The 16,935-nt window shown below is 40.3% G+C and overlaps 2 protein-coding genes across 8 annotated transcripts in view; one reads left to right on the top strand and one right to left on the bottom strand.

Moving 5' to 3' along the window:
• LOC134522531 (collagen alpha-1(X) chain-like) overlaps positions 1-16,935 on the top strand; it is a 65,409-nt gene that overhangs the window by 14,980 nt on the left and 33,494 nt on the right. For 5 of the 7 annotated variants that reach the window (XM_063350272.1, XM_063350276.1, XM_063350280.1 and 2 more), the window contains exons 2-3: positions 12,166-12,255; positions 15,084-15,164. The exons of 1 other annotated variant lie outside the window; for it this stretch is intronic. The gene's annotated coding sequence lies outside the window, so the exon portion shown is untranslated. The remainder of the gene's footprint in view (positions 1-12,165; positions 12,256-15,083; positions 15,165-16,935) is intronic. One more of the 7 variants, XM_063350274.1, reaches the window with a different exon arrangement.
• PCK1 (phosphoenolpyruvate carboxykinase 1) lies at positions 535-8,405 on the bottom strand. The gene is made up of 10 exons (XM_063350246.1): positions 8,247-8,405; positions 7,777-8,051; positions 6,227-6,408; positions 5,441-5,644; positions 4,751-4,938; positions 3,625-3,787; positions 3,270-3,494; positions 3,046-3,177; positions 2,203-2,298; positions 535-1,610 (listed from the first exon to the last, which is right to left on the bottom strand). Exons 2-10 carry the CDS (start codon positions 7,998-8,000, stop codon positions 1,156-1,158), a joined length of 1,869 nt encoding a protein of 622 aa, XP_063206316.1. The 5' UTR covers positions 8,001-8,051; positions 8,247-8,405; the 3' UTR covers positions 535-1,155.

Below are 16,935 nucleotides of genomic sequence, written 5' to 3'. Positions count from 1 at the left end.
ATTGGGAGAACAAGGGATGGCTTTAGTATCTTGGATCTAAGGCAACACAGGCCCCTACCCCTATTTTCATTGAGCTCTAAGGCTTTAGTCATCTCAAGAAATCTGGAAAACTCTTCCCAAACTGTCTTTACTTCAAGAGCTCCACTAGCTATTCTTGCAAAAACCAAGGTACTGTGGAACAGAGACAAATCCTATGACCTTAGCAAATGAGCAAGGCCCTAATATGGGGGTTTCCTTGAGGGTAGTTTATTTTATAAATGCCTGAATTAACTAACAGTGCCCAGTTATGGAGAGCACTTCACTAGCTGGATGACTGCTTGCAGCTGGTATCATCACTTCTGGATTTTTTCCTTTGGCTTGAATAAAAGTTGCAAAGAAAGTACATGGCTTAAACTAGTTGGCTTAGGAGTAGCAGATCAATGCTAGTCAACATCTAACTTCCACATGTGAATCTCTCTGTGTGCTGTGGTATTGACAAGGAGGCCCAATTTATATGCATGTAGTTTATTAACAGTGAGAATACTGGAACTGAAGTCATATTTTGTATAAACATTTATTTCAACAATAAAGAACAAGCCATTCAAAACATGTGGAATCACAGGAACGTGAAGCATATATAATAGCAATATCTTAAATATGCATTAGTAATACAAAGCCATCTTTAGCTCTGATAGAAAGTTACAATTTCATTTTTCTAAAAAATATTTAAGCCATGAAATATGTTTAGGTAATACATATATACAGCATCTAAGTTTCTTCTTTCCTGTAGCATCTGCAACACTAGTGGTTTGTGTGATAGAAACAATGTGCTACCCCTTGAAGGCTGGATTGGTTTGGACTGTATATGCAGAACTAGGCAAGTAATCTACACACATCATGGCTATATGTGCATGTAAGTGAGAGATCAGGGTTTTGAAGATCACGTGCACATACGTTCCCTCGGCTGCTCACCTATTGACAACAACTGACGTAAATCATTAGGTATGGAGTTACTTCTAGAATGCTCCTACCTATATTCTAACCAAACTAAGACCTACTTTTCATTATAACTCCCTGCCCATCAGTGTGCTGTTACGCTTCCAGTGGTGATCTGGTAAAATGTGTTTGTCCTGTCTTAGTATGAGTGGATTGATAAGTAACTGTGGGTTTGATCAGTTACAACTGTTTTATTCTCATCTCTAAGGCAAGCATTTCTCTTTCTATTTCATAGGGAAGGTCAGCATTAACTTGCACTTCGAAGTATTGTTTGATTTCTTCTACCTCCTTTTCCCAGAACTCCTTGGAGATATCAAACAGTTCAGTCAAGTTGACATCTTCTAAACCCTTCAGGTTCAAAGCTGTGTCAGCAGGGATGTAACCTATGGCAGTTGGCTTGGCAGAGGCTTTCCCTTCAATTCTGTTGAACATCCACTCCAGCACACGAGAATTCTCTCCATAGCCAGGCCACAGGAGTTTCCCTTGACTGTTTTTCCGGAACCAGTTAACATGAAAGATCCTTGGTAGTTTTGCAGCTGGACGATGTGCCATGCTGAGCCAGTGGGCCAAGTATTTGCCAAAGTTGTAGCCAAAGAAAGGTCTCATGGCAAATGGATCGTGCATAATGATTTTGCCTGTTCAAAACACAAATGTAAGGTAATAAATGGTACATTTATTCTAAAACACAAAGATTCAGATCCTCCCAGGATTTAGTACTTATGGTCCCAACTACCCATCTGCATCTGAACCAAAGAGCTTTAAGAAACAACACAAGCGTTATCCTTGATGTAGAAAAAAGTACAATTTAAATTAATTTATGTAATTGGTGGAAATTAATTTCTTAACTCTCACATTCATCAGCCTAAATGAAGATCCTCAAAAGCTGGCTTTCGTTGTTCGTGTATTTATGTTGAGCTCTAACAGAAGAGAAAGTTTAAGTTTATTTATCCCAGACTATAACAAGAACTCTATATCAAGGCTTCTGGCAATGCCGTGCCTGCACCCTGTTCTGTATGCTTGCCACCTAGGGGATTATTTTGCTTAATTTGACTTTTACATAGAATTTCGCTTTTAATTCCAATACAAACATTTTCTATTACGAAAATGCAGAGATTGTAAAATTAGCTGCCAAGACTGAAATGCAAAAGAGCAGGGGAGGAGGATGGAGCAGGCAGTCCAGAGGGGATTGATTTTAAAACGGGTAGGCAGATTAAATTTTTGATTTACCTTTGTGCTCAGCAGCTGCTGTTGCTTCAGATCTCATAGCTGCTCCTATAAATACTCCATGCTGCCAGTTAAAGGCCTCATATACAAGAGGCACTCCTGTAAAGAACAAAATCACTCAGTAAGTAGAGGTCCAGAAACATTTTTATAATAGGTTTTGCTACCTGAGATACTGCCGAACACATTACTGTATAATGTATTCTAATTTTTCCTCTTTTTTTAATCAGTTCATTTCCTGCCCTCTTATAGCAAAGTAGTTTATATGAATGTTTTCAAAATTGGTTACTGATTACTGAACATGTCAATGTTTAGTGGCTCAGAGGGAGATATCTGGGACCTCGGAATCCCCAGCAGATTTTATTGGAAATAGAATCTGGTCCTGTGGTCATGATATTACACTCAGACCGAGCATTACTTATATTTCTTTTCCAACGTTAGGGGGCCTTTAACACATCAATTTATTTCACTTCCTTTCCTGTAAACTGTCTACAACTGGTTCATTTCTCTAACCATTTCCTATCTGAACTACATAAACTGCAAGCAATTGAGACAAGCGTAGCAATTTGCCATTGTGTCTATGTATTAACCCTGGTTAGGGGGTCCTAATTTCTCCCCAGCTCTTCATTATTATTATTACCTGTTTTGTGTTAACATCTAACAATTCAGACGTTGAAATGTCAGTGGCTGTATGTGTGTGTCAAATGCTAAAGTGGAGAAGTTAGACTAACATGGTTATTTCCTTGCTTTTGCAGCTGTGAAAGCAAAATCTGTGTCTATGCCCAGTTGTGTTTCAACCCTACTGTGGTCAGCACTTCAGCCTTGATATGTGGCTGATGCATCTCTTACCAGCAGGTCTGCGGCCTCCAAATATTATCCCTTCAATGGGCACACCTTCAGCTGATTCCCATGCAGGGTCCATGATTGGGCACTGGCTGGCTGGAGTGCAGAATCTTGAGTTGGGATGAGCACAAGGCTCCCCTGTACAGAATACAATGAAAAGGTCATAATGGCAGAATTAATGTGAATTCAGCAAAGAAAGCGTAGAGAGACTGTGGAGTGGGCCAGGTTACCATTGTCTGGGGTCCACTTCTTGTTCTTCCATGAAGTCAGTGTTACTCCTGGTGTTAATGGTTCGTCAATGCCTTCCCAATAGACGCCTCCATCACTGGTTTCTGCTACATTGGTAAAGATGGTGTTCTTGAATATGGTTTTAATAGCATTGGGGTTTGTTTTGACTGAGGTTCCTGGGGCGACACCAAAAAAGCCATTTTCTGGATTGATTGCCCTTAAGTTGCCTGGAAGTTACATAACAAAATATAAGTGAATCAAACTGTTTTAATTCTATCCAGAATTTTGTAGAATGTCTTGCTGGTCCTAAAAGCAACCTGTACTGGACTGTAAAACAATCCAATTTGAGTTCCATACCTTGTTCATCAAATTTCATCCAGGCGATATCATCACCCACACACTCAATTTTCCATCCTGGCAGACTTGGGTTCATCATGGCCAAGTTAGTTTTTCCACATGCACTAGGGAATGCTGCAGCAAAATACTTCTTTTCACCTTCTGGATTGGTAATGCCCAGGATCTATTGGAAAATTAATGCAACTGTTAAACACAGTCTTTTTTTCTTGCACTTTTCATTTCAAAGATGGTCTCCCAGCAAGTGGTAATGATGAAATCTTTAATTATGTGAACTTGTTCCTACAGAAGAAGCACCATACAGTATAGCTGACAAATAACTCAAACTGTACTTCATTAATCAAAAAGTCTACTCTTCTTGTCCTGGAAATATCTGTAAGAATTTCCTATATTTTTAAAAAACGTCAGGTATGTATATAATTCAAACATTTATTTTTATTTTGCTGATTAAAGACACACAGACTGTATACAGCTGTGTTTCTTAGCCAAGACAGAAGAAAACTAGGCAATACTCTTTTGGCTACATGACTGCAGTGAAGTAAAAGCACTTCACATATGGATACTTCTGCACTTCTCAGAGTCCATAGATATTTTTTCTGAAACTGTTCTCTATGGACTCTGAAATTCTTTTTTTCAGTGGCATTTTATAGTGGTAGAACGTTTAAATGACAGCAAAAAGTAAATGCCGGAAGGGTACAAAGCAGAACTCATTTAGAAAATCTAATATTTGCAGATTTTTGAGTGCATAGACCTCCTCATAATATGAAAGACAATTTTCAAAATTTGCATGAATCTTTTCCTATCAGACTTCTAGGGGTAATGTGGATTCCCAGTGATGATGTTTAGGCTCTGCTCAAGTACATGGATCTGCCTATAAGTAGCCACTGTCAAAAGTTCCAAATATTTCTTGATTTCTCATTTTACAGCAGGTACTCTTTAAAAAGGTTTGGTACTTAACCTTGCAGGCAGTTTCCTATTTCTCATAAGCCTGCCATGTGATAAATTCATATCTAATGTTACAGGACTATCCATATGAGACTAATTTCATTGATAGCAAGATGTGATGTATTTATGTTGAGCTAATTCAGGGTTTAATGGCTGTTCAAACACATGATTTAATAGCTCTTACCAGCATGTGCTCAGCTAGCCAGCCCTCCTCTTTGGCAATTCTACTGGCAATTCTGAGAGCAAAGCATTTTTTCCCCAGTAAGGAGTTTCCTCCATAACCACTGCCAAATGAAATGATCTCTCTGCGATCCGGGAGATGGGCAATCAGTGTTAACTCCGGGTTGCATGGCCAGTTGTTGATTAATGGTTCTGCAGAACAGAATGTTGTACTCATGAATGCAGTAGTTTCTATGCTGGATCACACTGTTGTTTCATCAGCATTGAGCCTCTGACAGCAACTCATACCAGATGCTTTAAAGGAAACCCCTCCAGTAAGTACTAGGGATAATAATCTCCTTTCCACAAAACTCACATTGAGCTTTAATTTGTTTAATTGAGTTCTGAATCACAGAATGGTTTAGGTTGGAAGGGACTTTAAAGATCACCTAGTTTCAACCCCTCTGCCATGGGCAGGGACACCTCCCACCAGCCCAGGTTGCTCCAAGCCCTGTCCAACCTGGCCTTGAACACCTCCAGGGATGGGGCAGACACAGCTTCTCTGGGCAACCTGGGCCAGGGGCTCACCACTCTCTTAGTTGCACACACCACCCTGGTATTCTATGGTGAGTGTCTCCCATGTGCCAAGAACACACAGTCAGCTCTAAAACATGCCCCTGGGAATTTCTAGGGGTGACAATATTTAGTCTCTTACCTTTTAGAGGTAGAGGACATCCAACTGAGTGAAGACATTTTACAAACTCCCCATTGCTCAGGGCTTTCAAAGCAGCTGTTCCCATCCGTGTCATGATCCTCATGCTGGCCACTACGTATGGTGAATCTGTCAGCTCAATCCCGATCTTGGATAAAGGAGACCCAATAGGCCCCATGCTGAAGGGAATGACATACATTGTACGTCCTGGAAAACAGGGAGTAGCAACATGTGGCAAAGGGCAAAACAAGGAACTTCTGAAATAACATTTATTAACATGGAGGTTTTCTCACTCATTTAAAAGCTGTTTGTCTTGTGGGTATTTCTGATAATGTTTAAAGAGTTGTAGCTTTGTCTAATTGTGTAGCAAGAAATTTTAAGTTAAATGCTGAGAGCAGCCGTTCTATCAAATTGTCTAGCCAGCAGTAAATGTGGGTGGAGGCCAAGTTCTCTGTTGGTGTAAATCACTGAACCTGAAATTGTTGGTGGGGATGGGTGTCCTCCATTCTCACCTCACTTCCCGTCTGCTGCTTAGTTGCTATTTGACTTCCTGAAAAACAATCAACCAAATTTTCCTACCATACTTTGCCCCTCTTTATGAAGAATGATGGAAAGAGACTGAAGACTATCCTTGCACAGGCACTTGGATCTATGGTAAAGATCCGGATGAAACCAACAAAGTAACTAATATCAGGGGTATAAACCTTCAGCTAAAATCTTTCTTTAAAGATTACAGTAACTACCAGTAGTAGTGTCTCTGTTAATGTCAATTGTCCTTTTCTTGCCTACCTTGCATGCAGCCGGGGAACCTGGTATTGAAGGCTTTCTCAAAATCTTCTTCCGACATCCAGCGACCCAGCTGGCTAGTTCCAGTTTTAGGGATTGGAGTGGTATCTCTCTGTTCTTGAGTGATGATGACAGTTTTGCTCTCAATTCTTGCAACATCTCTTGGATCAGTGAGTGCCAACCAGCTGCATTTCACCAAAAATCAGGAAACTAGACTTTAAATATCAATATAGTGCTTTTTACCTTTCTGTGGGATTGGTTTAGCACAAAAGGGTACAATGCTTTGTAAGGCCAAAACTACAGTGACAGGGCAAGCGTAGCAGACAATCTCAAAAATCAGTCAGATACATTCTCTCATACAAATTGTTTCGAGACTTTCCAGTATGAATAACAAATTATATGGCCTAGAAAATTCTGGTTACATGTTAATTCTCCTTTGCCTCTTATCTTAGTCTTATTCTCTGTTGCTAACTTCCAGGGAAAAGTTAATCTTATTTAATTCATATTCTCATCAGTGTGAAGCTGTTTTGCATGGGGACCACAAAATGATGCCTCAAGCAAAGTGGATGCCAAGCAAGTACTCTAAGTGTTGGTATAAGTGCCTGTGGGATCAGAATCCAGCTTAGTGGATTGGCACAGTCCTTTAAGTTAGAGGCATCACAAAAGAAATACTGAGTATAGGCATGATCATAAAAGTGAAGGAATTTATTAAAAGGAGATTCTTTTTCCCCTCTAAAGAATTTTTGCCATCAATTTTCAATAGAGAGAATTGTTTTACATTTTCACCTCTGTGCATAGAAATTTTCCACGAGTATAAAAATGTTCTAGTTAGGCTGTCATAACCATCATCACTACAGCTAAGCATATAATTAACAATGAATAATTTATCTGGTGAATCTTGCCCTTTTCTCTCCCAAATAGTCTGCAAACAGATTGCCAAATTCCTGCACTTAGTTATTCAAAAGTCTTTGCAGATTTCTTCCATGAAGATCTCTTGGTTGTCACGTAATTCCTGACTATGTACTTGTTGTTAATATTCTTCTTTCATGTTGGGTTAGTTGGGAGAGATGATGAAATATTTGAAAAAAGTATTTGCTGAATACATTACAGTCAAAGCTCATCAGCACGGTATGAATAATGCCTGTACTGAATAATATTTGAACACCCACAGAGCTATTTGAATGTCACAAAAAAGTATTTGATGAATAAACTAATTGACTAAAATAGTAGAAATCTTCGAAAGATGTATTTGTTAAATAATATTTAGCCATTGCTAATGATTAGTTACATAACTCTCATGACATTATGTCAGTTCCCTGAAATAATGTCAATAGAGACAATGTACAGTTGATAGTCCAAATCAATAATATGCTTTATGTTAATTTCTAGAGGAAAGCTTGCTTTTACTGAGTATTTCACTTATGTAAGCTACAGCGCCAAAATGTTCCTGGAAAGCTAATATTGAGGGGTTATAAGCAGTTTTAAAAGTAAACAGGATAGAACATGCATATTGCAATTCTGAGTTCATGCTTGACTTCCTTCAGGCTACTCACCAGTTCTCATACTTGCTCAGCTTCTTGATCATGCCTTGTTCTACCATGATGTCCAGAATTTTTTTGTTTTCTTCTTCTGAGCCATCACAGATATGAATGCTCTCAGGCTGGCACAGCTTGGCATTACTTTCAATGAAATCCCTTGCTTCTGGAGGCAGGCTCTTCAAATCCCCCTGCACAACTTTGGGCATGACATTTACCTCGGCTTTCAACTGTGGGGGCATTATTGAACGTGTAGTGGATCTTGTTGATGGTTTTGAAATACTGCTCACAATCTAAAATCAAATATGTTAGGTGTGTTAGCATACTAATGACATTCTAACCAGTGTCAATAAGCCTTCCTAACAATGTATAGTGGAGAAGCAGAATTTGTAATAGACTTGATCATGTACTTCGGCTTTAGAATCTATATAGAGAACTTGGATCACTGGTAATTTCAAGCTGGAAAAAATAGAGGCTATTCTACTTACTGTCCTTATAAGATTGAGTCGGATGTCAGAGGGGATTCTGCTGTCCCTTTCAGTTGATCCTGTTTCACTTGCTTTGGAGTACTCTTGCGATCACTGCTTTCCAAGGAAGCATCCTCCTTCCTTAAATATTCTTTGTGGTAGTGTCCATCCCACTAGGTGAGGTGACAGAGGCTTGTCCTTTACGTCACCACTGGATGTGTCTTGGCACCGTGCCACTAACATTGTCATCATGCAGAGCTGTCAACAAAGCAGCCCTAACGAGGTAATCATTTAACAGATTTGATTAATGAATGCTGAAAGCGGTGACTCTTAGCCCCTGGGTTTGCTGTTTCGTGGCAGTTACAAAATGTAGCAGTTTAACCAAACTTGATCCAATTTGGCTTTGAAACCAAAAGCGTGGTAACTTCGCGGTGTGTGGGTAAGGTTGAGTACAAAGAGTATCTGGAACTGGGAGCGTGGGGGTCGTCCAGGCAAAGCAGAGTTGGCACATTCGGCAGGTAGATACTCGCTAGTTGGCTGTGAAGTGGAGGCTCGTCCAAGGTGTGTTTACTCTCCTTGGGAACATTGCCTGATCCGGGGATAAAGTTCAACAGTGAGCACTGGCAGGCCTGAATAACCTCAACACACGCCTGCCCGGAGGCCTTATTTTTGTCCAGGCAATTCTCAAAAAAGCAAGCAATGTAAATCTAAATGCTGTGTTTTCTTCAGTGCAGGAGAGAAAGTTTTTGCTTATGGCTTGCTTTAGGCTTTTGCAAACTAAACAATTACTTTCTATTGCTACAAGCTCAGAAGAGGCAGAAGAGCAACTGTCTTATAATTAACCCCTTCCTTCAAATGTTCTGTCTTATTTTACTGGGAGTCCTATGGGGGTCATAAAATACTAACCCAATCTTTAAATTAGTACTCAAAGAAAAGGCACAAAACTACCCAGGAATGTGGCTGCACACTTTGTTATATGTGTAAAGTGCACTGTACGTGTATGAACATATACAGACATGTACACATCTGTATTTGTTGTGGTAGTATATGATACTCTTATAATTCTGAGGGTGAGAGTGTGACTTCAGACATTTTGAGGTCTTGCCTCTAACTGCGCCTGCCTGCTTGTGTGTCTTTCAGCTCTTTAGCTTCCCCTACTCCATGTTAGACCATCGTGCCCATAAAGAAAGGTCTATTTGTCCATGTAGTCTGGGTGTGTGGAGACTGAATTATATCACACAAAAAAACTGTAGAAATAACCCTGCTGCCGTTCCATCGCCCTCTACTTACACCCAGTCCCAGCAAGGCATGTGGGGCCTGGACAAGGCGACACTTTCATGCCAGCCTGTCACTTTTTTATATTGATGGGGCTTCTAGCATGCATGTAAAATATTGTCAATGGTAGTTTGCACAACAGGAAATCTAGAGATCCCAACTAAGTTTCAGGGAGTTCTTTAAAGCAACAAAATTTGTGTGTGTATCCTATATAAAGGGTGTTCATAACCCACCACCTGCTCAGTGTGCAGTCGATGAGATGCTGGCTTTTGCTGAGGCAGCCAGCAGTGATTTGCAAGCCCTGACAGCCAGGTCTGGCAGAGCAGCACGGATCAGGATTGCAGCTCCCCTGCATGGAGCTGAATCTCACGCTGCAGGAACGCTTCCCCTGCGACGGTATCCTCTATCTCTCCTGCAAAGCTTTTTATTATGTTTTGTAAACGTGAAGGGAAGAAAATAGTGAAGTAAGAGGGGCCGTCCTTGATGCATTGCAAGGCCAAACATTCCTGAAAAAGAAAACAAAAATCTGGTAGGATAAGAGGTGCTAAAGACTGCTGCAGACAGGGCTCTGCTGCAAGAAAAGGTAAAATAAAAGACAATTTAAAAATTTCAGCAGTGGTGTTTGTCTTTGGAGTCCACGTACTGTGTTGCTGGTGGATGTGATCAGAAATACTTTGTCAACTGTTTTCCTTTTAAAACATATGATTAAGTACCTCATTAAAAATAAAATGGGGCATAATCTTCAGTAATACTAAGCGGACCCCTTTTTCAGTGAAGTACAAAACCACTGACCTCTTCCTGCTGGCCAGAGAAGTCGTCATACACAGAAATAACAACTGAGAGTAAAACTGAAGCAATGCTTCAGTTGTCAGAAAAAAGAGAGTGGACCATAAAATTATCACATTTCGGCACAAGTAAAGTCAGAATAAAAGCTTAAAATTGACAGCGTAAGACAGCAGGATTAGTCCTAGTGTGTCTTTGGTTTTGAGCGGAGGAAAAAATCCCCAAACTCGGAGCATTAGTTTCTGCCAATTAAATTATAGTCAGGCAGGTGTTGTGCAAATTTTCTCACACTGCAATCCTAACCTCCCACAATCTTGCTATACAAACTGTGGGCATCTCTTGAGAAGACACTAAATATGCCAAATTGGTGGCACTGTGTTATGAACATATGTCCATTAAAAATCACATTAAGGATTCCAAATGTTTTTCATTTGTGATGGCAGCAGGTCTTGAGTGGAGATGTCCACTGGGAATTCTAGACACTTAAGCATCAAATTACTGGTATTTAGGTAACACCTCCCATCAGAGGATCTCAAAGCATATCACAAACACACAGTAAGCCTCAAGCCCATATATAAAACAGACATAGTATTTGGTGCAATGAAATATGGAGCATATGCAAATCAGGGCCAAGATTTTTTTTTTTCAAGAATCTTCTAATTTAGAGATTCAGCTTTTAGATATCCAGCACAAGACATTATAGGTTTAATCTGAAGATACTGAATTTTCATAACTCCCAGGGGCTCCCACAAAAAAACCCAACAAAACAACAAAACCAAACACACACACACACCCCCAACAACGCAGAAGTAGTACCTCCAATGGCTCAGTAACAGTGGTCTTGAGGCGTTCACCCAATACCAATGTGTACTGCTGTTCACCATGTGTGTGTCTGCCTTCTGGATTCAGTGAGCTGGGAGATCTCACTAGGGAGAAACACAGGAGGTGGTATGGGGGCAATGTAAGGTTGGTTTTTTAAAAAAAAAAAAAAAAATCTTGAATGTAAAGTTTATTTTCCATTTAAATGAGAAATCATTTTTAGTAGTAACTGTGTTACAAAACTCATCTAATAGCTGATACAATTTCTTCAGATTGAACTTTTTTTGGCACTTTTTCTCTGTGCTTCTTGACACTTGAATGTGATTCTCATCAGGTGTCTTCTTGGAAGCTGTCAAATTATTTAAATTAGTGTAAATCTGACATTTCTAGACGATAGTCTTCAACAAGGAGTGTTTTCAGGGTGTTTGCTTTGATGGACGCTATTCAGGGTGTTCAAAATAGAGGTTTTGAGCACTTCCACTTTCACTGACTTACTGTAACTCAGTTCAATAAACATAAAAATCCTTAGATGCTCATGAAAAGCGTCACAAGAAAGCTTAACTCATCACTATGAACCGAGGTGCAACAAAGCACTCTCAATGAAATCTGAAAGTTGTTAATGACGTATAATACTACTCAGAAATTCTACTCCCCTCCAGTTGCTAATTATCCTATATATTGTCACCTCCACAGATTTTGTCACTTGAGTTTTTTGTTATAAAATTGTAGCTTTTTTTTTAAAGATTCTCTGAGCTATTCTACTAACGGACTAACATTGCTCCTTGATTATTATTTTTGCTGTGAAGTTGTTCTCAGCCGATACTGAGCTTACTGCAATTGCTGCTGGACTGGGTGCCATACAAGCTCGGATCCAGGGGCAGCCCTTGCAAGCATACAGCTTACAAAGACCAGGGCAGGGACTGCTCCCTCAATTTCCAGAAGAAAACATGAACTGTGCAAATTGCCTGCAGTTGCAAAAGAGGCTGCAACTGAGCCAAGTGTTTATTCCGGATCCTGCACAGCCCTGTGTGATACTTCTGCCTCACAGCCCCTTTTCTTGCAGGCAGTTCTTCAGCACTGGCCCAGCTGCAGGAGGTCTGGAGGCTCTGGCTGCATGTGCTGCACGCTTCTCTCCTCGTGCGCCGCGTGAATGGTGAGACTACCTGAAAGGAGGTTGTAGAGCGGTGGTGGTCGGTCTCTTCTCCCAAGTGACAGGACAAGAGGAAACGGCCTCAAGTTGCACCAGGGGAGGTTTAGGATGGATATTAGGAAAACTATTTACACTGAAAGGGTTATTAAGCATTGGAACAGGCTGCCCAGGGAAGTGGTTGAGGCACCGTCCTGAGAGGTATTTAAAAGACGGGGAGACGTGGTGCTTAGAGATATAATTTAGTGGTGGTTTTTGTCAGAGTTAGGTTGACGGTTGGACTAGATGATCTGAAAGGTCCCTTCCAACTTAGGCAATTCTATGGGACCAGGCAGAACAGGCATCAGCAAAGAGGGAGCACGGTGTTTCCCGTCTTACCTCCCGCTCTTCAACCCTAAATGATACAGTATTTGTCCTGGGCAGACTGTAAGATATAACATTTGTGGATCACTCAGGTAGTGTAACTTTTTTGCCTGTCTTCAAGAGGCTTGTTCTGATGGCAGAGGAAAGAGAAAGGGGAAAAAAATACTCAGACTTACTGTAATTAGACTGCGGTTTCGTTAGCCTGTCCAGCATTTTCATCTTGACAACAGACATGCTAAAACTTCTCAAAACGAATGGAAGTAAATCTCCAATGAGGGGAACATGGGTTAGCGTGTGTTTATGTTCTCTGATGTAAGTCACCAAAGTCTGGTGCTTAGTTTAGTATCAGCTTGAGTTATCAGTCCTGGGCTGTATTTTAGGGAAAGTCCTGGCACAGCAAAACCACAGACAGGAGAGAAGGGTACAAACTGTACTAAACAGAGTGGAAAACAGTTAGCATAAGGTTGTGTGTTTCCCATCACCTATGTAGCATCTGCTCTGCTCAGTCACACACAGCCCAGATGGCACTGAGATTCAGCTTTGCAAATAAAAATGGTCACCCTTGCTGTTTATCACAGAGGCGTATGTTTGCAGCTGTCAAGGGCTCCCTGCTTCCTACCTGTGGAAGGCGTAAATGACAAACCCTTGCACGCAGTTTCAAGCAGCAGGAGATGTTTCAACCTCTTGTTCAAGAGCAGTCTTCTGGCTTCCTGCTGGTAACTCAGGTTCTGCTAACTGTGCTCTTTTACAGAGACTTCACCTCCTCAGGCCTTAAGAAATGACATAGCAGCATCTTTTAAAATTTGAACGGGTTTATTTTTTTCTAGGATGAGGTAACCCTGTCTCCTCTTGCTCCTTCCTTTTGTATGCTGTTCATCATTTCTCTGCAATCCTTCACTTGCTAGCAGCACTCTGTTGTCAGTTGTCATTTCAGGGTTACACAGCTCTGTCTACCTGACTGGCAATGTGTTTTTTCTCATTTATTTAAAGACTTCTATTTACCTTTTGTTTCTCTTGTCACTTATCCCTTCTTACATGCAGTCTGACCCACTGGAAACTCTTCACGAGCCAACTTCTTTAAAGAAAGATGGCTCTAACCAGTAAGTGTGGATGCAGATTTTGAAGGTTTAGGTTCCCTTCCTTCCTCTGCTATGGACTCCCCATTTGGCTTTGGACATGTAACTTTAATCCCCAAGCCTTTAGCCTCTCCATGGGAAAGGAGTTGAGAGGTGATAACACCAATTTCTCTCTTTTCTTGTGCTTTCTTGTGCTTTCTTCCTAGTTTGGTAGATACTTCCCCGGACAGAGGAGTTTAAAACCTAATTAGTCAAGATCATTATTTCTTCTCATCCTTATATCGGTGCCACAGATAGTCCCTGCTGGGTCCTCTCTAGATTATTGTAATGCAAATAGTATGTTCTTATTTGAAATGAAAAGCATTTACTATAACATGTTTTCTCCTTTGATAGCAACACAAAAGCACCAACTTGGGCTAAACCTTGTTTTCTATTTCAAGTAATGTTTGTTCTATATTTTTCCCAGGAAAATAACTTTGATGAATATTTCAAGCATTTTGTAACACTGGAAGCAACAACAGGATAGAGAAGCTGACTCTGCAGAAATAAAAGCTAGGCTACATCTAAAGGTCAGAAGGCAAACGTGCTTATGTAAAGCACTAGATACCTTTAGGTTCTTGAACCTGACTGCTGCAGGAAAATCAACGTTACAAAAAAACCAATCACCTCTGTAATAGATTCTGTGTTTAGTGGAAAACGCTGATGTGTTAACAGGCCAGGTGAAATCCTACATGCTGTACACTTATGCTTAGCACATTTCTAATAGGAAGAAAGCAACATGGGTGGACCACAGTGGGATTTTTTCAATGTAAAAGCATTTTTGTTTTGTCAGTGTAAATGGTTCCTACCAGACAAGTGCTACAAGTATGATTATTGCTACAAACAACACTCGGTAAAGAGGTCAAGGCTTCAACTGGACCTTGGGGATCATACTTTTTTCTTATGCTTTTAGGAAGACAGAATTCTGACTCTGCTGTACATGCTTCTTTTGACTGACCAACTGTACCTGTCTCCAAATTTACTGAATCGGGATGATTCATATGCATATGGATACTGTTTACTTAAAGAGAAACCTCTCATATATGAACTTAAACTAATATGTACAAATGAAGAGCAACCAACTTGCATTCTGCAAATAAAATAAATCAAGTAACCCACTTGTTAACCTTGTCTAGTTCAGGTCTTTGCACTGCAACAGCACTAAGGTAGTACCTTGCTATTTTGTGTGAAAGCATAAATGCACTCTGCCCAGGAAATCTTACTGTTTAAGACAGAACAAAGAAGGGTATGAATGACAGATCAAGAGACCGTAAGTTTGTAGAGGCAGCTCTGAACAGAGTAATAGTGATTATTCACAAAACACAAGTCACTTAGCTATTCTCATTTGCTTTCTAGGCACTTCCTCATCTTGCTGCTTAAAAAGATTCTGAAGTGGAGGACTATAAGGCTGACTGTTCTTACAGGAGCATAAAAGAGGTACAATTATGCCTGCTATACCATATTTCTGTTACCTGTCCCCCATGGAGAGGCATGGGGTTATCTGGTTTTGGTCTTCAGGTGATGATTCGTCACTGCAGCAGGAAGACTCTAAGACTTAAGGTATCTCTGCTGATAAATATCAAGGAGTAAACCACCTGCTGTCAGTGAAGTCACACTAATATATATGCCCTTAAATGTATCCCATTCTAGATTTCTTTGGATTTTTGATTCAAGAAGCTTGATTCAGGCTTCTCAGAAACTTTAGCACCCATGCTGATTTGTGATCTGAGCCAGAAGAAAAATCATACAGGAAGCCACTGCTCTCCTGAACCCACAACCAACTCCTTACGGCTGATTTTGCAAGGTTTAATGTGCACTTGCTGCATATCCACGTGGAAGCAGAATTTGAACTCCTTTGGGTTGTACATCTCCTTCGTTGATTTATTAGAACAATGATTTAATAGTCTCGTTCTCCAGTGATCCTATTAACTTCCAAGCAATGGTGTCTGTTTAGCTGTGCACAAAAAGCTATTCTCAGAACTCTTTTCCTGATTAAAGATTAACAATGTGATAAAAGCAAGGAAACATGGGCATCCTTGGAGTTTGTTTCTTACATCAGTAGGGTTAAACCTTTACTATATTTTCTCACTGTGTATCTTCACTTTGTGTTTGGCAATCAAATTCTGCACAGCTCTAGCACGTTTCCTCCAGTTTAGTCAAAACAAGAGGAAAACTTTCTGCCTTTTAAACTTTTAACTTTTTGACCCTTGCACAAACAGCAGCAGACACCTTTACTAACTTACTAAAAAGAGTTGTCTTTAAAACTTTCTTTGCTATCTCTTGGATTAAAGAGTATTCTGTAAAAACAATGGAAGTCACTGAGGTGCAGTTAACTGTATAACTACATTAATGTAACTTGAAATGGAAGAAGTAATATGCTTCTCAAGTAAACATTCTTCTTCCAACCAGACCCAGGCACGCAGATCTGCTGTTTGCCACAAGGAGCAAATGGAGCATTACTGGATGTCAGAATTGTTTCTAAATATATCATGATGTTAGAATAAATGGTTAATAGGTAAATTGCAATTATGGTTAATATTTTTTTTAGACCAATTCCCTGACTTGTGTCTGAGCAATCAATCATCCCTGGTACTTTCAGCTCTAACAAGCTTATGTTAAATACCTCCCCTTTTATATATCCCACATCTGTACACTATTATACCCCTTTTTTTTGTCATGCTATATAATGATAATCATTAACAGCATGGAGCAGGATTTTTAAAAGCACAGGCAATACTTAACATAATAGAAGTTGCTTTGGTTCTTCTACAAGAACCACTCATATTTAAAGAGATGATTTATCCTCTCAAAGTCAAGATAGCACTGGAGAGAGAGCCAAGCAAGGCTTTCCCCATGCTTTAGGCACAGCCCACATCTAGCTGATGGTGCATGAACGGCTCAGTGCAAGCAAGCATTGTGCCCTGAGAGAGCTCTGCAGATCTCCTCACCCTTTGCTTTGCACTGAGAAAGAGAAGTGGTAATTTATAGCCGGGCTAGACACTAGTCAATCAATACCCTCCAGGATGACTTCCATCTGTCTTTGCTTTGCTATGCTCCCATCTTCCCTTTGCTTTGGGGAATAAGTAAGGAAACAAGTAGGACTGTATATTCTGAAGTTCCTGGGTCTGAGGTCTGACTACCTTTTATATGACCGTAGAGATGGGGACCAGAGAATTGTGGTTTTTGGGGTAGATAAGAAATCTAAGGC

This window comes from Chroicocephalus ridibundus, chromosome 12, assembly GCF_963924245.1.
Source record: "Chroicocephalus ridibundus chromosome 12, bChrRid1.1, whole genome shotgun sequence".
NCBI classification, from domain to species: Eukaryota; Metazoa; Chordata; class Aves; order Charadriiformes; family Laridae; genus Chroicocephalus; species Chroicocephalus ridibundus.
This window is presented reverse-complemented; position numbering and strand designations above follow the sequence as displayed.